This window comes from Polyodon spathula, chromosome 24, assembly GCF_017654505.1.
Source record: "Polyodon spathula isolate WHYD16114869_AA chromosome 24, ASM1765450v1, whole genome shotgun sequence".
Lineage (NCBI taxonomy): Eukaryota > Metazoa > Chordata > Actinopteri > Acipenseriformes > Polyodontidae > Polyodon > Polyodon spathula.
In genome coordinates, this window is record NC_054557.1 from 16940748 (window position 1) to 16963128 (window position 22381).

General features: G+C 42.9%; 2 protein-coding genes across 16 annotated transcripts in view; both read right to left on the bottom strand.

The window, feature by feature from the left end:
* LOC121299151 (myocyte-specific enhancer factor 2A-like) overlaps window positions 1-6954 on the bottom strand; it is a 100427-nt gene extending 93473 nt beyond the window's left edge. For 3 of the 11 annotated variants that reach the window (XM_041226725.1, XM_041226731.1, XM_041226723.1), the window contains exon 1: window positions 1914-2059. The gene's annotated coding sequence lies outside the window, so the exon portion shown is untranslated. Of the gene's footprint in view, window positions 1-1913; window positions 2060-6854 lie in introns of those variants that run through there. The other 8 variants (XM_041226730.1, XM_041226735.1, XM_041226729.1 and 5 more) reach the window with 5 other exon arrangements.
* A 10912-nt stretch (window positions 6955-17866) lies between these two features.
* LOC121299066 (leucine-rich repeat-containing protein 28-like) overlaps window positions 17867-22381 on the bottom strand; it is a 28162-nt gene continuing 23647 nt past the window's right edge. For 3 of the 5 annotated variants that reach the window (XM_041226570.1, XM_041226569.1, XM_041226567.1), the window contains one exon: window positions 21050-22139. In XM_041226570.1, the coding sequence (XP_041082504.1) occupies window positions 22019-22139 (121 nt within the window). In that variant the 3' untranslated portion in view covers window positions 21050-22018. Of the gene's footprint in view, window positions 18093-18138; window positions 18400-21049; window positions 22140-22381 lie in introns of those variants that run through there. The other 2 variants (XM_041226573.1, XM_041226572.1) reach the window with 2 other exon arrangements.

Consider the following 22381-nt stretch of genomic DNA (forward strand, 5'->3'; position numbering starts at 1 on the left):
TGTCTATTTAATGCATCCAACACTATAGAGCAGCTGTCTATTTAAGACATCCGATAAAAAGGATCACAAAAAAAAAAAAAAAAAAATGGACAAGAGCACTTCTACTTGAGTAGCGCATCAAAAAAAAAAAAAGTCAAAATGATGCTGGACACATCACGTCACCGTACAGTGTACACAGTAACTAGGACTCTGGATGCACTATTGTTAATAAGATGGGCACATGCCATTTCTAATTGTTTGACTTACACACGCAGACTCAAAAACGAAGAGCTTAAACAATAATTCTCGACAATAGCCAGCACGCTACCAGTATCACTGCACGCTACCAGTATCACTGCACGCTACCAGTATCACTGCACGCTACCAGTATCACTGCACGCTACCAGTATCACTGCACGCTACCAGTATCACTGCACGCTACCAGCACACGCTACCAGCATCACTGCACGCTACCAGTATCACTGCACGCTACCAGTATCACTGCACGCTACCAGTATCACTGCACGCTACCAGTATCACTGCACGCTACCAGTATCACTGCACGCTACCAGTATCACTGCACGCTACCAGTATTACTGCACGCTACCAGTATCACTGCACGCTACCAGTATCACTGCACGCTACCAGTATCACTGCACGCTACCAGTATCACTGCACGCTACCAGTATCACTGCACGCTACCAGTATCACTGACACGCTACCAGTATCACTGCACGCTACCAGTATTACTGCACGCTACCAGTATCACTGCACGCTACCAGTATCACTGCACGCTACCAGTATCACCGACACGCTACCAGCATCACTGCACGCTACCAGTATCACTGCACTCTACCAGTATTACTGCACGCTACCAGTATCACTGCACGCTACCAGTATCACTGCACGCTACCAGTATTACTGCACGCTACCAGTATCACCGCACGCTACCAGTATCACCGACACGCTACCAGTATCACCGACACGATCCGAACTCGAATCGTGTGATCAGAGCGCAGAATGAACGGTCTGTTCAGAGCCTTGCGCGCACACCGTGTTACTGTGTACAACTGAACATGAAATCAGCTACCCGCTGCACCCAAAACCCTGCAGATAAAATAAAGACTTATTTCAATAGGGTACTCGTGTAATTATAAACGGGCAGGGTGGAATCATAAGAAGAAACAGACTCTGACCTCACTCAAGCAACTACTGACACCGCCATACCACTACTCGTAAGAGACTAAAGCACATCGGTGATGATAATAATAATAATAATAATAATTAATAATTATAATAATAATAATAATAATAATTATTATATTATTATATTATTATTATTATTATTATTAAACGCATGCCATTCCATAAACACACCGTCCAATCACCCGTCATGAAAACACACACAACACACAGTAACTAAACACTGTAGCGCCTACCTGACACCCACAGAAAAAAATTAAAAAAAGTTTAACCTCTCGTTATCGCCACAAAAAATAAAAGTTTTTAAAATGTTTGTATATACATCCTAGAATGGTAACCAGACATAAATATACCAACTGAAATGTTTTTTGTTTGTTTGTTTGTTTTTTAAAGTCAATATTGCCAACTCTCCCAATAAACAACCCACGCTAGTCCTTAAGGCAGGTGTCGCTCAGCCTGCATCTCAATGCGCTCACTGATTCAGGGCAACACATGCCGTGTATGTGAGTTAACAAGAATACACTGACTGTGCTTATTATTGGGTGTCTCGGTTTCACACTCCCTCTCTCCCTCTCCGTCTCCCTCTCTCCCTCTCCCTCTCCCTCTCCGTCTCCCTCTCTCCCTCTCCCTCTCCGTCTCTCTCTCTCTCTCCGTCTCCGTCTCCCTCTCTCCCTCTCCCTCTCCCCCTCTCTCTCTCCCTCTCCCTCTCTCCTTCTGTTTTGGTTACTCACCCGTTTCTCTCCCCCGATCCCTTGCTCGCTATAGATGCACTGTATCAATGGCTCCTATAGATACACTGTGACATTAACGCGCTCTCACTCACGTTGCTACACTGTTGCTATTTTTAGGAAACTGACAACCTCGCAGGCAGCTGGCAGGAGGAACGGGAAAGGAGGACCAGCCCCTTGTCACAGCGTGACTCCGCCCCCTCCCCTTCGCCGCGCACTGCCCGGATCCTTCCGCCGCAGCGCCCGATTACTCACACACAGCCAATGTCACCCAGCTTCATCCGAGCTGGCTTCGCAGGAGCTAGTACCCAAGCCGCAGATTAAAAACAATAACAAGTACAATGGGAGGGGGCACTATTATTACTTTTACAATTCCCGTTGTAATTAAAGGATTTATTTAATTTTATTATTATTTATTTTTTTGTAAAAGAGCGGCCCGCGTAGGAATTATAACAAAGAAAGTCTACTTCATAGCTATCAAATGACGTCAGTCACTCGGTAAAGAGGTTCACGTGGAACGGCCAAGTTTGGTTGTGTCTGTTGAAAATCAAAACTTTATCGTTTTTTTTTTTGTTTGTTTGTTTTTTTTTTTTTTTTTGTGTTGTTTTGTTTTGTTTTGTTTTCATTTCCAAGTTATGCCACCAAACCAGAATGCGGATAGTGCAGCGGGCGCTGTTTCTTTCTCTTTGTTTAAAAGTTTAAAAGTCACACACCCATCTATACTGTTAATAATTGCACATTTTTTCTTTTGGCTGGCACTGTGTTTCCTTAGATACCATTGACGTCATTCTGTAAAGCGAAGACAACAATGGGGAGTAGACAGACGGCAAGACAAGCCAATCCAAGTTCCCGGAGAGATGACGCTACCCAATGATGGAATCGAAGAGGCAGACCCAGAACTCACACGTGGCTACATCACGTGTTGTTGCTGTTGCTCCTGTCTGATTTCAGGAGGGCTTGTGGTGGTGTGTGTGGGATTGTTTTCACTGTGATTTAAAGGGATAAGGTCCAATTATTTGCTTTTAAATAATGTACAAAAAAATAATTTAAAAAAAGGTGAATTAAAAATAATTGAATTGCCTTTGCACTGCTGTAGTTTTAAAGTCAATAAACATAAACGAAATGGAACTTCAATCGACATGAGCGAAACTATAGGCGTGTGTGTGTGTGCGTGTGCGTGTGCGTGTGCGTGTGCGTGTGGGTGTGTGTGCGTGCGTGCGCGTGTGTGTGTGTGTGTGTGTGTGTGTGTGTGTATACACACTTGCCCCCATAAAAACATGTTTGGGGCCCGACTGGCGCTTTACAGAGATAGGCTGTAAACTGTGCATTACATACAGTCATTTACAATAGGACATTGCACGCACACACACACACACACACACACACACACACACACACACACACACACACACACACACACACACACATACACATATATATATTGCTGGATGAGATGTGTGAGAGGGATGAAGATGGCAGTGTTAACTCATTGGATGCTAGTATGGGGCTGGCAAAAAAAAAAAAAAAGCCATGTGTTTTATTTATGCGTGTATGTTTATAGAAAGCAGAGAACAGCAGTAGACAGAAAACAGAGCATAACCCAAATAATAAGTGATGAACAGCTGATCGACTTTCTATAACGACATGATGGTTATTTGTGAAGATGCCAGAAGCTGAATTGCATCGTACTGTGATGGGTTTATCTCATTGTCGGTTACAGTTCAGATTGGATTATGCACAGACAGCGAGACGGATGGGACCATGGAAAATTATATTTATGGTAGCAAGCATTCTTCTCTGATTATTACATTTCTAAGCTTATACAGTAATGCACTTCTAATTTTTAGAAATCCAACCCTAACCATAGCCCAGATTTGAATGCGTTTGATACTGGGGACCTAACCCAGCCCCAGAAATAAAAACAGCTACAGCTGGAACAGACAACAGCAGATCAGCACCTATCAGTGGCTACAACAGTCCCAGCAGTGTCAGGTGGATCTCTACCATGTTTGGGTCTTGTTCCAATTAGAGGAAAGGACCTTTTAGTCCTGCCAGTTGTTTTATCTCATTCAGTCTACACATGGAGTCGATCATGCGAAAAGGAAAATCGTACGGATTCTTGTTAAAGAAATTAATTGTGTCAGGAGTGACACACATGGTACTTTCCTCTTAGTAGGGGCTCGTCTTTTCCATTGCCATGCCCCTCTACCCGGGCCACACAGGTGATGACCGTTCAGAATTGAACCTCTTCAGCCTGGCTGGCACCTCCTCTACCTGCAGGGGCACTGAAGAGCAGTGTGTTCTTTCTCAGAATGACAGGCTGTAGCTCTGCGTGGAATGCACACAGTCCTGCAGGAGCCGCGCGGCCGTCTCGGTGGTGATAACACGACCCAACAGCTGTGCATGAGCAGACATGTATAAATAGCAGCACAATACGACAGGCATGCGCAAGGGAAACTGAAGGGAATTAAATAATTAAGATTGCCATTGGCTGGGCTCTTTCTTACAATCATGCAGTTTTATTTTCTGCTAAACCCAGAATATAAAACAAACAAAAAAAAAACCAGTAAAGTTTCGTTAGACTGCTGCTGTTGAGCTGCACTGATCCTGCATGCATGTAATATAGAGTGCAGCTGCACTGCTGCTTCACTGCAGTCTAACAGCACGCCAGTGACCCCCACTGAAGGGTTACTGGAGTGGATTCTCAGGTGGGGTGTGTTAGTAGCGGTACCCAGGGAGCTCAACAAGGGCTGCCAATTGGAAGTGTCGTTGATTCATCCAGACCCCAGGCGTACCCAGGCATGTTTCTCTTTATGCAAAGCTCAGTAAAAAGAGCATTCTTACTTTTGTTTTTAAAATGATCAAAATTTAAAAAAAAAAAACTTCAATTGCTTTTTTTTCCTTCTTCAACGGAGAGTTATTGCTCCTGTTTTCCTTCAGGCTTTTTTTTTTTTTTTTTTTTAAATAAAAGTCTAATTATCACCTCTTGCTAGCACCACAAATGTGTTAACCGTTCTCTTCACTTCCTGAAATTCCAAAGCGATGATGCTAACTAGCACTTATAATATACAATTGTTAAAGCACAGCTATAGTGAAAGTGTGTGAATATACCACCATGCAAAAGGAGGGTTTGTACAGTGCATTTACTGTCACCACAGTAGCTGTTGAGATCTCCAGTGGGTTATTTCTAAATTATTCAAGGAGCCAGAGATGTACCCTACAGATCACAGTCATAACTGTTGTTTCACGTGCCTGTAAGGTGTTTCCTGATTAGCGTTTCTTGGTAATAGCAGCGCTGCAGTGTATGCCTGTGTTGCTCTCGGTGGTTTAATCATATCATGAATGCATTTGCTACAAAACAGAGTTGCAGTTCTTCAATCCAACTTGATCTGGACTCTAAATGAGTTCATGCCACGAGTCCCATTATAAATGTTTCCGACAGTCAAAGCACAAAAAAGTGTAATAAAGCACAGTGAAAGCAGGGTAAAGCATAGGCAAGCATTGTAAAGCACAGAGAGGTATGGTAAAGCATAGGCAAGCATTGTAAAACACAGAGAGGTCTGGTAAAGTATAGGGAAGCATTGTAAAGCACAGAGAGGTCTGGTAAAGCATAGAGAAGCATTGCAAAGCACAGAGAGGTCTGGTAAAGCATAGAGAAGCATTGCAAAGCACAGAGAGATTTGATTAAGCATATTAAAAAACATGGCAAACCTCAGTAAAGTATGGTAAATGCATAGTACAACCACAGGAAAAGCATGGTAAAAGTGCAAGAATACTGTGCAAAAATACAGTGGTAAACTTCCATGAAGGTCAGTATGATGAACCAAGAATTGCATGGAGACTATAGGGGCATGGTTCATATCTATCGCACGCAGTATTCAGTAAACAATACAATACAGTGTTTTGAGAGGTTAGATACCAGTGTGATTGGTGATGATATAGTATAGGGTAAATGCACATGCCATACATTCAGACTGGGTTATATAGGAGAAACACAAAGAAGCAGGTGAGACGATATGCTGGGTGGTGAATGGGATCATGAAAAATGCATACAACCGCAGAATTTTTTTAAAATGTTTTTATCTAACAGTTAATAAAACTTTATGAACAACAATTATGACTTGTTTGTTATCACTTTGTGTCAATAGGGGCTCCAAAGCCATTCTTAGAACTATAAACAGCTTGAGACAAGAATCTTCTCATCAGAAATCCATGCGAGCTAATTACTGTACATTCTGTACTAGCTGTACATTGGGGTACTGGGGACTGTACCAGCTGCTTCTTCCTGTACTCTACAACACACAGCCGCGTGTCAGTGCTGTACTGCACAGCCATGCACAGCCATGCCATCCAGACCCATGTTCCCTATACTCTACAACACACAGCCACGTGTCAGTGCTGTACTGCACAGCCATGCACAGCCATGCCATCCAGACCCATGTTCCCTATACTCTACAACACACAGCCACGTGTCAGTGCTGTACTGCACAGCCATGCACAGCCATGCCATCCAGACCCATGTTCCCTATACTCTACAACACACAGCCGCGTGTCAGTGCTGTACTGCACAGCCATGCACAGCCATGCCATCCAGACCCATGTTCCCTATACTCTACAACACACAGCCACGTGTCAGTGCTGTACTGCACAGCCATGCACAGCCATGCCATCCAGACCCATGTTCCCTATACTCTACAACACACAGCCACGTGTCAGTGCTGTACTGCACAGCCATGCACAGCCATGCCATCCAGACCCATGTTCCCTATACTCTACAACACACAGCCACGTGTCAGTGCTGTACTGCACAGCCATGCACAGCCATGCCATCCAGACCCATGTTCCCTATACTCTACAACACACAGCCATGTGTCAGTGCTCTAGCTTGTTTTGTTTTTAATTCAAGTGCATGCCTCCCCCTCCTCCTGGTGCAAAGTGTCTCACCTGGTTCTCTGGTCGTACAAATGCCTTCACAGAACCTACTGGTATTGATGGACCTCTCAGTGCTGTGTGAGTGGCTTCCAGCTCTCTCTCTCTCTCTCTCTCTCTCTCTCTCTCTCTCTCTCTCTCCTGACTTCTCTCTCTTTTACTTCAAAGCCAGACCAGCTGGCTTTGGATAGCTTCCTTCTCGCCCCTGAGAGCCTGACTTCACACCCTGTGCCTCCTCTCTCGTTGCTCTGTCTGTCTGTCAGGGGAATAAGGGTGACAGTAGCTTGAAGAATCGGATCCCAGATGCACGTAGACATTCTGGGCATGCGTTGTGTGACAGCCTCTGGTTCAGGGGCTTGCTGGACCAGCTGCAGCTGTCACTCATCTGATGGAAGTTATTATTTTAATTTGTTTTATTACTATTATTAATATTAGACAGAGATGGAAGCAACGGAGGGCAAATATCAGATCACATTTCACATTCGATTGACGGATCAGCCTCAGAGCTGGGAAACCCATTTCTTTTCTAGTCTATCTGCGCTCGGGAGTTTGTTTGCTGATTTGAAGGGTTTTTTTTGCACAGATCAAGGATCTGGATATTGGAATCACCATAAATCCTAAATATGAAGATGCAAGCCCATCGAGTGAAGATGGTGGCTCAGTCTTGAGTACAATTCAAAGAAGTGAAAGCTGTGTAAAGCATAGACACACATGATAAAAGTATAGTATTGTAAACCTGACAAAAGAATGGTATAACAAAACATGGTTGGACATTATAAATGTACACACATATTTCTCCTGGCTGTACACATCTGTATTTTTTATTATTGATAATGTCATAGCAGCATTAATACCCAGCTCAGCTTCGTCTTGGCTCTGCTGCTCTCAGTTACTGTATGTCTGCTGCATCGAGTGTTATTGCTTTGACACCTCTATCTGCTTGATCTTGTATGTTGACAGTAAAACAAACCACTTGACTTTGCTGTGAATGTGCGTGCTTCAGCCATACCGAGGAGCCGCTGAGAGAGGAGGACGGGGTCGATTCCGATCGCGTTCTCAACCCGTGTCATCTCCGCATTTTATTATTTATTTTTCGAGAAGCCAACTGAATCAATTCACTTCATCTTTGCAGGTTTTATTAATATAATAAATCAGAACCAGAATTCGTGTGTTTTTAAAGTGCAGGTGCGTCACGGGGAGTAAAGAAATCTTTGAGATGTACAATTCTGTGAAACGGAAAAGACAAATGTGCAAATTTGGAGAATAGTATATATATATATATATATATATATTTTCTCCTCAATGTTTCATTATTATACTTAATTAAGATTATAATTTGACTTTTTTTTTTTTTTTTAAATAACTGGTGTGGAATTAACTGCACTGGGAAATGAACAGAGAGTACAGAGCTTGGAAAATACCAAGTTGTCGCTGTGCACATTTCAACACAGCATTAAATGTCTGTACCAGAGCTAAAAATAACAGCAGTGTCTAACGCAGCAGGGCGCAGCTCTTTCATTGCTGAGGGTAATTAACACTAACCATGCTCTGCCAGCTTCGGGTGGCACAGGATTGGTACAGTCTTTTATCACTGGCGTGCTTTTCCAAGGCGTTGTATGTGTGTGTGTGTGTGTGTGGGGGGGGGGGGGGGGTACAAACTGACTGAGAGGTTGTCAAGTTACTGCACCGAGGGGTCAGTTCAATCCCTCTAAACAGTTTAACCCTAAACATGACATTTCGTAAGAGAAGTCTGTATCTTCTGGTAAATCGTAATCCTCCTTTTAAAGAGAAGAAGTTTGACTTTTACCATATCGAGCTCATTAAAAATTTAACGAGGTCAGAAATGATCTACTTTCTCTTCATTATTCATCGTGCCCTTAGTTTCAGGTATTATTTCATTAATCTTATATACAGTAAGATGGCCTGTTTAATAATTCACCCTGGCGTTTTAATTTTTTTTTGTCAGGTAACATTATGTCATATTTCTGTATGGCTGAATGCCACTTAAAATGACCCAAGACTGAGTTAATATAACGCTGGTACCCTCCTGTGCTTCCAGGCTACAATGGCTGTTGGAGCCAGCCTGTTTTCTCCTGGGCCCACACTGCCTTCTCCCAGCTAGCACAGACAATGAATTCCTGAGAGAAGGAGCTCATACTTCCTGACAGAGCTCAGCTGGGGTCCTTGTGTTTAAGATACAGCCTCTGGAATTATTCTTCTGCTGTCTCTTTGGTTGTGCCACATACAGTATAACCTGCTGCTGTTGTTTGATTGTAATATTATAGGAATAACCCTAACAGCGGTATGAAGTGGTTTTATGCAGTAGATACAGAGAGCAAGCATTCAGTCCACATGTGCAGAACTCTGTAGTAGTGCTGCCACCACCATGCCATCCACGCCACAGATTTCAGGAGTAAGTGCAAGCCGTTTCCATGGTGTCACGCTGTGTTTTCTTGCAAAGGCCTTGTGCATGTTGATCGGTGTATTGCGATGGGCACGTTTGTAATGACACATATTACACAAATCAATAGCTTCATGTGTTTTACCTTGGCTTAGCCGAGGAGCCGGGGAGTGCAGACAAAGCAATAGAAATCCCCGAAGCACATCAGCAGATCCCTGCCGCTGCGCAGGTAACCAAAGACCCTTTTCATTCCCAGTGTAATTTCCACTCCAACTACGAACACCACGTGCTGTCAGATTGCCTTGTAAGGAAACTGGCGACGATCGTCTCCTGCATAGCAGTGGTAAGAATCGTAGAGTTTTTGAATTCTGGTCAATCAGCATGTGACAGACTCACCCTAGGGTCAAGTGCTCCAGCACCTCCACAGATCAGCTGCTAATAACACAAAAAACAGGTATAACAACATAACAACAACAGGCTGCCCTGGTCTTCAGTACCTTCTGCTAGACCGAAGGACTGTGTGAATACCAGCTTCAGTCACCTCTTACACTTGGCATAGATAGTGAGTTCAAACCATGAGATCCCCAGTGCAAGATGTCAGTAGTTCACCTCAATATGGTGGCAGGTGTGGGATGCTTAGCCTATTAGTATTGAAAAGGGCTTCAGCAGGGGATGTTAAAGGGGTTCTCACAAGGAGAGGGGTATGTGTCAGTATAATGTGTGCTGCTTTCTCAGATCACCCATTAAAGTCACAGCTTAGTTAACTATCTTTATAAGCAGAGGCCAGTGCTGTTGCATCATGACACATTCGTGTCTTAGTCAGAAGTTTATAGAAGAGGTTATAAACCTTTGCCATTAAACCACAGAGAGGATTGTACCAGAACTTTAGCAGCAAACATCCAAGTACAAGCGCCATACTGTAACTAGCTAGCTTTGGATTCCTTCATCAGATAAGATCCCACATAAACACCAATCTGAGGTGTATGTACACACAGGACTCTTATTCTGAGGCTCTGTACACACAGGACTCTTATTCTGAGGCTCTGTACACACAGGACTCTTATTCTGAGGCTCTGTACACACAGGACTCTTATTCTGAGGCTCTGTACACACAGGACTCTTATTCTGAGGCTCTGTACACACAGGACTCTTATTCTGAGGCTCTGTACACACAGGACTCTTATTCTGAGGCTCTGTACACACAGGAATGACTCGTATAATGTAGCAGCAGGATTAGTTGGCAGAGCAGTCCAGATTTATTTAGATTTTGAATTTAATTCCAGGTTCTCACTGGCACCTTATTTTAACACCATGCCTCTGCCAGGTGTCAAGGCCTTTGAAATGTAAGCCAATCAGTTCAAATAACTGTACATGCCAGGTGAGTCTGTTTGGCAACCTTTCTTTGCTGTTGGCATAACAGTTTTCCGTTACTGTAGCAATGCGGCAGCTGGAGCTTATTTAACATTTCTGGATTATTCTTGTAGATTCACACATTGAAAAGTACTGCAGTTTAACAACAGCAAAAAGTGTGTTTACCTAAGTGAGCAGTATAGCACAATAAGCACAGGTGCAGTTTAGTTCAGATTCGCTCATTCTAGTTGCAGTGCGATTCTGTATAATCTCGTATTTCAGCTGCTGTAATGAACTGCACTCCGCTGTTTTGTTTTTGTCTGTGTTGAATTCAGTTTCACAATCGCAGTCTTCCGTGCATCAGCGTACAAAACCAATACAACACGTAGACTAGCATGTGATTTTAAGGAGGCAGTGTGGTCCAGTGGTTAAAGTCCAGGGCTTGTAACCAGAAGGTCACTGGTTCAAAGCCCACCACTACCACTGACTGCCTCACAGTGTAACCCTGAACAAGTCACTTAACCTCCTTGTGCTCCATCCTGTAGATGAGATGTTAAATTAATGTCCTATTGTAAGTGGCTCTGCATATAATGCACAGTTCACAGCCTACCTCTGTAAAGTGCTTTGTAATGGTGGTCTGCTGTGAAAGATGCTACATAAAGATATTATTACTAACAGTATGTAGAGGGCATGCAACACAAAGATAGTGTTAGTTCCTATTCCTTTTCTGCCTGTAAAGTTACAGCATAAAAACACACATTTGTCTACCTACATTTCTTTATTTAGCTCTTATACACAAACGCTGTAACTCTTTGCTCACCTAAACCACTAACTAAATGTGAAAGAGTCTCAAATCACATGCAAATGACAAACTGGACTAGACAGCGGTGGTGGGGAGGAGATCAAAGATATCAACCCGAATACAATCCTTTTTATCAATGCAAGCACGTTCACTTTTAAAGAAGAGATTGAGACTGCTGGGGGAATGGTTTGGAATGATGACGAGCCTGGCATCACTGAGAAGGAAACACTGATGGAATAGCAGGTGGGGCGAGGCTGTGCTGGCCAGGCACTGTAAATACCACTCCACTTTTATACCCTGCTATAAAAGAACTTCCAGACAGCCGCTGGGCAGGGTCCTGCCAGGGTAACAGCGCTCTTTCCCGTCTCTCTTTGGAACTGAACTCAGAGCAGGACGTTTTCCTCAGAAGAAGAAAGAATAACGATGCACTGAATTTGTTTATTCTGTCGAGCACCCTGCCTGATTTGTTTAATTCATGTTTATAGAACGATACAACAGCAGCTTTGTTCCATTTCTGTGTAAATGTTGCTGTAACTGTGCTCTTTTCCCATGGTTATAATGTGCATTTAGCATGCTTTGCCAAGCTTTGGTAAACTATTATAAGGGTAGATTATTATTGTGTTCCCTTGCAGTTTGAGTAGCGTGTGTCCGGTGCTCCCGTGCCCCTCCCTCAGTCGGCGATGCTGATCCCAGGCTGTGGAGAGCTGTCTTCCCAAGGTCTTACACTGCAGCATGATCTCAGGATGATTTTCACTCTGCTTCGTCCAGAGGTCTTACACTACAGGTCTGATCTCAGGATAGTCTTCACTCTGCTCGGTCTAGTCCTGAGATTAGATTGGATTTTGGGAGCCCGTAGGCTGAAATCATTGAGTTGAGAAGGACAATAGAAAAAATCCTCAATAGGTGTTACTTAAGGATAAGAGTGTTAAAAAACTCAAAGATAAATAATAATAACAATAATAATAATAATAATAATAAATTAATAATAATAATAATAATAATAATAATAATAAACTGTAACTGAACTACATCTGCAGTTTAACTGAACCAATACTAAAGTTAGAAAGTAATCATATTGAATTTCATGCAACTACAGTGAAGTCAAACTTTTAATTACAATCTGCTATTGTTCGTATCTATTTGGTGCATGTTCACTGCAGACCTACCCAAACAGTGAAGACAATGTCATTATTTAGGAATTAGCCACAATGGGGGTGTTACGTTTGTTATCCCATCTTCCCAGTCTCTCCTGATCTAGCAGGCTTTGTTTCTTATCCGTAGTTCTCTTTTATTTCAAGTCATCTTCTCCTCGCCCAGTTTTTCTTTTCGTCTTTTCACACAGGTAAACAAAAGGCAGACTCCAGGGATTTAAGCAGCATCTGTGTTCCTGGCACAGGTAATGAATCTGCACGTCAGGCAAGCATGTTGTGGATTCAAAATGTTTTGTTTCCGATGATTTATGGAGCCCCCTGAAGTCTCCTCGAGCGGGGCTTGGCAGGGGTTGGGGGATGGTGGGCGGAGGTACAGGACTGGGGGGTTTTGTACAGAAGGACTAATCTGTACTTACTCTGCTAAAATACATTTTCATCCCATTAATCAATGCGGGGGAGCGATGTGAAAGCTGACTGAAGGAGTCAAACTTTCCCTGTTTTTTTTTTTGTTTGTTTTTTTCTTCTTGCTAAGTGGTGAGCTCAGGAAGCCGACCGCTTTCTCTTTTCAGTGCCTATCAGTCCAATTACCAGAGCAGCGGCAGCTTCTCTTTCTGTGCCAAGCCTGCTGCATGCACTGGAGACCAAGGGCTCCTGTGGGTGAAGACAGCTTCTTCACAACGCCCTGGGCTACAGGTGTGCATTGAGAGTGCTCCCTCTACAGGGGGGCAGTGTAGCGCAACCCTTTGGCCAGACAGTTTATTTCGCTTTGAGACAGGCTCCCTACCATAGCAAATAGATTTGTGTCACAAAGAGAACTTCCTGGCACATTTTTGTTCGAGCTTGAATTGCATCAGTCAGTACTCTGTACTGTATCTTCTGCAAGCAGAAACATTCTAGTAAAGGGCTGGAGTCTATCACAAAGCAATGAAAATGCAGTGAAACAGTTCAACTGCAAAAATGTAAGTTGAAAATGGATGAGAATTTTTTTTTTTTTCTTTTGTAGTGCTGCTTCATTTCCAAGAAGCTCTCCGTCCTGAAATAGAGGAACAATCTGTGTTTTTTATGTTGAATACAGTATATAAGAAAACATCCTCTTGCCCCAATATACTGCTGGTAAGAGCTGATTTCATGCTGTAATGAGATCAAGCTAATGCCGAGATGCACATGATGTGTCATTTCCATTGTGTGCTTGTGGTCTGTATCATTTTTGGATGAGTCTAATCTCTCTGATTCTTCTGGGGATTTTGAGACTGGAGCTCTTATCTCATGTGAGCTGGGAACCTGTTTCATGCAGCCTGTTACTACACAAGCAGGCTAAGCTGAGGTGGTGTCCACTAGGAATCGGGCTTCTAGCAGCGGAAAAGAAATGCTTTATGATGCCGTGAGAAACGGATACATGCTCCCTTGTTATAAGGCATCCCTTTATACCCTGAAACATCAATCCCATTCCGTCAGCGCTTGCATTCTCATTATAATAGCGAGGTCTCCTAACTATGACTCCGGGCTACCTTGTTACAAAGGAAGAGCACTGCAATGCTGAGCACAACTACAGCATGACTGGGCTGGACTTACTACAGTAGAAACCAATTAGGGTTCTATTCTGACGGGTAGTTTTTTATTTATATTTTTGCATCGAAGACAGCGGAAAATTTACAAAGCCTTTTGCTCCAAATGTCATTGTATTGTGCAGAAAGCCAGACCGTGCCACCTACTATACACGCACTGATGTCATCATGTGCAGGTGTTGCATGTTCCTGATGTCATCATGTGCAGGTGTTGCATGTTCCTGATGTCATCATGTGCAGATGTTGCATGTTCCTGATGTCATCATGTGCAGGTGTTGCATGTTCCTGATGTCATCATGTACAGGTGTTGCATGTTCCTGATGTCATCATGGGAGCAGAGTGACCATGGAGAGTGCCTTTGGCATGCTCTGCACCGCCAGGGTTAACTGTTGAGACAGTCCCTGGTCCCTGTGTGTTTCTTTATCTAAAGTAGTGAGAGTGTCCTTGGGGTTGACATTGAGCACATTCACAATGAAGGAAGGGACTGTTTGGCTTTGATAGGAGCTCAGCTTTCACATGATAAGCAACACTGGCTTTTAACTGGCTCAGTGCCGTGTGACATTTACTGTTACACCAGTGCCCAGCTGGGATCTGATTTGGGAACATTTTAACATGAGAGCATTAGCAAACCAGAATCATTTAAGCAAAATGAACGCCCTGTTCAGAGTGCTATTTCAAGGTCTGGGTTTTTTTTATGAATACAATAAAGTTTGTTACTCATAAAACTGTTCTAGGTTGTTTCTCTCTTGAATGTAAAAGGGTGATGATTTATATACAGAACTGTGTTACCGAGGAAAATGTCCTACTCGGGGAAACTAGTGTTTGTGAAAGATTTGGAAGCGTTGCTTTCCTGTCGCCAGCTTCTGAATAATGGGCACAATTTAAACACCTGGAGCAGATTTATATTTGCTTATATAAAGAATTCATGATATAAAAAGGGTATTATATTTAAACAACATCATGCAAAACATGCAAGAATAACAGTGATCTTTATGAAACTGTTAATCCATGACAAGAAAAAAACAACTGCACAGAAACCAAAAGCATGTCCTGCACTGCATGTATAGTTTTTCTATTTCTAATTAGACTGAAAGCATCTGCGCTCAATTAACACTCTTTAATTGCAAATCTTCAAATGGCGGTAAGTCTTGAAAGTACAGTCCCGTGTGCTGCAACTCATGCTGTACAAAAAGTTTCTTAGTGTTTCAGGTTTCAGCGTGGCCCCCTGCAGGCGGGAGGTTAAAAGTCGCTTTGACGGCTGCCCTGTGCTTCTTTAAGTATCTACTGCTGCTGCTCAGCCAGTATCAGCGTGTTATCAGGGTTATGTGAAGAATGCAGAGGGACGCTGGTGCTGAATCACAGGACAATGGGACATGTTAAATGTTTTCATCTCAGTGAGAAATACTATGCTGCGTTGAGACAGGGCTGGGCTGCTGGGGAAAGAAGGGAGAAAACGTGGGGCTGGGGCGTCTGCTTCACCAAGCCTGAGGGGTTCAGGGGTCCGTCAGGGGCCAGTGGGTTTGTTGCATGCCCTCTTTGGAAGGTGACTCGGTCCAGCTTTACCAGTGCAGCACGTCAGACAGCTGTTTGCATCCCACTGCAGCCACATTTAGCACCAGAGTAAACATCAAAGTACTGGGCAGAGCCAGGGAGTTTAGAGTTTAGAGTGCTTACCATTAGTCCTGTCAGTAGTTCTTATTTTGTTAGTACTTCAGATACCCTGTATTGCTTAAAACTCAATTAAGATCTTAATAAATAAATGAAGGTCTGGTTTGGAGTACTAAGTTCTAAGAAGTTTATAGTTCAAATGTCATTTTACTTTGTGCCTTGAACTCCATGTCCCTCAGTCCTATTAAAACTTACTGGCAGCTTGTGAATGGGGGATGCAGCTCAGGTTCCCTTGTGGATCCTTTCTGCAATTACACCATGTGGCCACCTGTGGCAGAGTAAAGTCAAAAACCACAGTTAAACATTCAAAGGTGTCACTGAGTGCTATGCTAAGTCCCCTTACATGTTACACAGCTTCATTATATAATGATGACAAAGAGAAACAGCAGGTTTACTGCCACTTTGCATCATTTTATAGTAAATGTTCACGGTAAACTGCAACTAATTAAGATTTAACAGCGCGCGTTCTAACATGTATTTAGTGGAGTTTTTTTGTTGGTTTTTTTATGACATCAGTGTATTAGTGAAAGTTCAGGGAAGGAGTATTAAGTCAAGGGTCTTTTAAACTATGCAGCAGGTTATTGACACTAGGAAGGTTGCTGTTAATCACACAATCTATTTTGAGAGTACAGCTCTTTGCCACTAGCGCTGAGTGATTTAATGTTTTATTTATCTTTCACACTTAACTGAGCTTGTATTTTTATTGACGTTGCTGTCAAAGAGCTGGCACTCTAATCAAACAGCATTTCAGGTGTTTAATTGAGGGGGATGTGACCTCAGTGATTCCACTTCTAATACTGGATATAACTCGTAATGCCTTCAGGGGAGAAACACCTGTGTGTATGTGTTAGCTATGACAGGCACTTCCTTCTTGCTTATGAAGAAGAAGACAAGCAAACTTGTAGGAGTTGGTACTGCTTTGCTCTGCAGGCATCTGAATTATCAGTGAAATGTGCTTCTCCCTTCATCCCATGGCTTGAGTTAATGTACTCTGCTTGTTCCACATTGAGTTGCCACCTCTGGGACCTGGCTTGGATTGCTGCCCGGATCTCAGTTAGTTAATTCTAACCTGGCAGTCTGGCAGCTGTGAAAGGTCAGAGGTAAAGTCAGTTCAGGCGGTGCCAAAGCAGCTCCTCCGAGCTCCAGGACCTGTGTGTGTTTGGGTGGGCTTGCTCAGGAGGACCAGGCTGCTTCAGGTCCAGGTTTGTTTGAGGAGGCTCTGGAAGGAGATTTGACTCATCCCACTTCCCTGTCCCTGAAGGTTTCTGTTTCCCTCCACAGTCTGCTCCAGCACTCCCCAACGCTATGTCTTTAATTGACGTTAAAATTTGACGTTCTCTGGACCTCATGTATTTTAACATCACCTCGCCAGGTGTCAGCCTGTCTAATCCTCGGCCAAACATTTGTGATTCATATTAAGTGAGCTCACTGGCTCCAGTTTGCAGCTCGTCTAGCATACGTTTGGATTTCTTTTCCATATTGTCTTCTCCCTGGGATACATTCATCAGTATTCTAGCATTTCCACCTCATTTCCACATCTGATTCCCAATTTCCACTTCCATGTACACTGGTTCCATTCTGAGACCACAGAGGTTCAATCAGCTGGCAAAATGACCAACGCCGTACGCTGATGAGGTATAATTTGGGATTGATTTATTTAGTGTAGAGTAGATGGGAACGCAGCCTTGATAGTAGCCTGGTAGCAGACAAAAACAGGTGATGTAAAAATTCCTTTAAATTGTGAATGTAAAGAACATTTCAGCTGGAGGCCATATCAGCGTCACAAAGGAATATCTGAGAGCTTTTATCAGTTGCTATTTTAGACTGCTGCCTGAAAAGAATCATCCCAGTGTACATTTTAACATTACCACAAACACACACACACATATATATGTGTATATGTTTACTTTTTTTATGGAGTGTGCACGAAGGTGAAACCCACACCATGAACCATGCTGAATGGGGTTTGCTGGCAGGACATTGCATGCCTGTTACACACCTATGACAGTCTACAAGACTAAAAGTAATATTTTTTATTGAAAAGTTTTTCTTTATAAATGATGGCAAATTAGAGAAATGGAATCCATCGTGAGTGTAGAATACCACATCTGCAGAATAAAGCTCAAATTTCCCCTTCAGTGTAATTATTAAGTGCATTCTTCACATTCCTCATTAGCAGTGGCCAGCCTTCAGTTGTCAGGTCACCTGCTGCCAGACGAAGAGGGTCTGAAATCTGGCTACTGTTAAATCAAGTCTGCTCTGTGCTCAGACAGCTTCTTTTGGCTGCACTCAGGGCACAGTTGCTATGGGAGATGCCTGACGAACAAAGCAGAAATTACAGAGTGGTGAGAAGAGAAAGCAAGAGGCAAACATTCTGCGACAGCCCACTTGTACAGGATTCCACCTGAATAAAACAAAAACCCATTCCCTGCACATTCTTTTATTTATTTATTTATTTCACTCAGATTGCTGCTGCTTGTGGTCAGATGATTTCCTGGATCTAACTGCATGACACAAACCTCCAAAAGGGTTTGTTTTTGTTAGACATTATTTTGTTTGTAGCCTCAGAAGAAACATCTCTTCTCCAGTGTGCTTCTACTTTTTCTACCCCACTTCAGAGCTACTACAGGGAAGAACAGTGACACAAGAAAGACAAACGTTAGCAAACCGAGACAAGTCCGACAACAAATAACATGAAACTACAACACCGCATTGTGCACCATTTACAACATCAGACATCCAATACAGTACAACTGTACAGTTTCCCCTTGGCTCTCTACATTTAAAGACGCGGTCAACGCATAACTTCTGGCAGGCTTAGCTTCAGACTTCAGACAAAACATTTACACTTTCCTGTCTCCTCAGCTGTTTCCACCTCACCCATCTGCCCTCCTCAGCAACTCAGCTCTATGTGTGGAGCATTGAATCAGTAAAGATACACCAAACCGTATAGAAAAGAACGCTTGTCATCAAGGGAATAACATTCCTTCCACAGATAAAAAAAAATGTAATAATATTAACAACAACAACATTAATCATCATCATCACCTTGTGGGTTTGCTGGTGACCAGTATCAGCTGGGGACTAGGGCAAGCATTCAGTGGGGTCTTGTATCCAGAATGAGTTCTCAGTAACGTCATTTATTAAACAAAAACTGACTGAAGATTTGGGGTTGTACTCAAACCAGAATAATAACCATCATCCCAGTCTCTTGAACAAGTATAAGCAGTAGAAAACCAGTACAGCTAACAAACCAGAGCTGCTGGCATTTCCAACGGGGTGGATCCAGGCATCCTTCTGCTGGTTTAATACCTATCAGTTAGCACTTACTACATTTTTTCTTTAAACAGCATATAGCATTCCTTTTACTTTTGAACATCAAGAAAGTGGGTCACAGATTTCAGAGGTCTTTTTATTAAAGCCCCAGCCATCGAGGGCCATATCCAAGCGTGGTCTCTGGGTCAGGCTACAGTGAGTGAATAATGAACTGCTTACAGCCCGATGCTGTGCGTAAAAATGAATGTCAATTATATGAGAGGCTGGGATTAATTGCTGGGCCCCAGTGGTAGAGAGTAATTACAGAAAGATAGCTGGATGGACAGGTGAATGGATAGGGAATGGATAGTCATTGAAGCAGACAGCTTTGTAATGACCAGAGCCATGTGTCAGAGCAGGGGATTAGCAGCATGGATGTGATTGATTAGTGTGGCCACGTGGAAGGCTTGTCCACAGATTGGCTGATACAGACTGGATTACTGTGTGTGCACTCAGGAGCCCATCCACTGGCTGAGGAAATAAAAAACATTTGCAATTAGAACACCATTCTGCTGTCTCAGACAGATGTATCATTTAAAAAAAAAAAGCAGGATTTTACCTCACAACTCAAAGAGCCACACACAAGATTGACCACCCCCTGTGTTACACACCACTGAGTTACCAAAATATGATGTCATTCCTGAAAGAGTTTCTAAAGTGGGACAATGCTTTTCAATATGATATCATTCCTGAAAGAATTTCTAAAGTGGGACAGTGCTTTTCTTCATGAACACTCAGCTGCAGCACCTATCTCCCAATATTCGATTCAACATAGAATATTTCCAGAAACACTGCTAGTTTAAACCCGCTTCAGTGTTATTGTCTCTTAAGAGAGTTGTGGAACCCTTCCTATGGTTAGAAGTTGAGAACTTTTGGAAATGACAGTTAACAGGCAGGGGAAGTTTGAGCAGATGAACTTGAATTAAGTACAGAGTATAGCATAGAACCTTGGGGGGAGGGGGAATGGGATTGGGGGGGCACAAGGTTCTGCCAGCTGGGGATTTAGCCTCCTCACCCCACTCCCCATTAACACATCACAGTATTGCACTCTACAGGGCTCCCTCTAATACAGTCTCACAAAGTAAAAGCATAGCAAAGTGTAATAAAGCATGGTGAAATCATGGAAAAGCATACTTAAGCATTGTAAAGCACAGAGAGGTATGGTAAAGCATATTAGTAAACGTGGCAAACCAGGGTAAAACTATGGTAAATGCATAGGACAACCGTGGGGAAAAATGCAAAAATACAATGGACCTGACACAAGCGTCCCTGGAACCCACCAGGTGCATCTGAATGCACCTTCCAAAATACAAGCACCAATCCCCACTCCTATACATGCCATTCAGAGGGCCACACATTCTCTGTGCTGCAGAACATTATATTATACATATAAAGCACGGTAGACCCCTAATAGAGCTATAAAAAAGCACTGTTCCCATAAAGAGCCTGACTGTCTTGACAGTCCAGATTAAGCTCTGTGTAAAAAAAAAAAAAACCCAAGGAGATATTAGCGTGTGTAAAATTCATCACATTAATGTGCTCTGGGCTTGCCGGCCTCCCTGCTGAACAGCGATCCTATTCTGTATGCAAACGCAGCGTGACACCTCCCAGTGCATGGTCCGGGTCTCAGGGCGAGTTGTGTGATGAAATCATACTTCTTTTATATAACAAGTCTCTCTGAGACAGCAGAGTGGTGTTCTAATTACTGTCCCTTAACACTGTACTCTGTAGCAGCAGCTCAAAATCTGGGGTCCATAAACATTGGCCGAGGAGTCCCCAGGAAATTCTAGAAACTCAACTGCAAAATAGCATAGGAATAACTTTAAATTCAACACATTTTACAAATATAAACACATTGATTTGAACAAATGAATAAGAGTATTGCATTACCTCATAAAGGGCGCATTTGATATTCCAAACCCCAGGATCTAACATAAATAACCCAATTCTCTTACACATGCCATCACCTTTCATTCTTTATTCAGCTGTTTCTACCATTCTGAACAGGGCAGGTGTTTGTGTTTGTGTTTCACTTCAGCCCTTCAGAGTTCTCTTGAGAGCACCACTGGGGCAATATTCACTGAGCTTTATGCAGAAGATAAACAGCCTCACCATACCAGCTCATCAAATTACAGATTATCAGAAATGACCTGGCATCAAGAGATTCTTCATACTGGATTCCTCACGAAACCAAAAATGAGCTGGCATCAAGAGAGTCTTCATACTGGATTCCTCATTAAACCAAAAATGAGCTGGCATCAAGAGAGTCTTCATACTGGATTCCTCATTAAACCAAAAATGAGCTGGCATCAAGAGAGTCTTCATACTGGATTCCTCATTAAACCAAAAATGAGCTGGCATCAAGAGAGTCTTCATATTGGATTCCTCATGAAACCAAACATGTTGCAGCTCAGAGTCATTCCATAGATACCCCCCACCCCCTACCTCTCTGGGGGTATCCCATGGACTTCCATTATGTATGATTCCTAACTAAAAGCCATACAGGCTGCCGTCATGAAAGCAGAGGGCTTTCGTTGGTCTAACAGCGGGTGTACTTTTTTCGTCTTTCTGTACCTTCTTATTTTCAACTAAAGTATAAAATAACAACACATGCATGTTTTAGGAATATTTCATTTTTTTTTAATTTATTTTGAACCATGTTCAGGCATGTTCTGTATTATGCAGAGTCCACCCTAATGATGAACAAAAGATCCTGCAGTACGCACCATCCCGACAAGGAACAGGAACATCCTGTTGCATGAAAGCCTCCTTTTCTCCTGCGAGGATTTAGCAATTTGATTGATTTTGGTGCCGCTGGGTGTTACCGAGTCATCAGCTCTGTTCACAGGGAGTTTGGTTTTGCCAGGGCTCCTCTTCTCAGCACTTGTTAATAGCAAAGCTGCACTCTGGAGGCTCAAAGAGGTGGATTAAGCAGCTTGAGACGTAGCCGTTTCTGTGTACTTCATGTCACAGTTGGAGCAGAGTGATGAAAAAGACTGAAAAAGGAGGGCAGAGTTGGGCATGTTGGCTTGAGAATCAGTTTTGCTTCTGAAATGAATGAAGTGGAGATGCCAAAGGTCAGAACGTAAGGGTGAATAGAAACCCAGACAATTTTAATAAGTTCGGAGCTCTAAGCACAGTATGAAAAGAGGATAACTTAGGCGCCTACATTTAAATGTATCAGGAATTCCTGAAGAATAATCTGCTTATTCTGGTGTCCTTACTAGGGATGTGCTGAACGCTTTAAGAGTGTGGCTAACATCTCTTCACCTTTAAGATGTTTTTTTCTT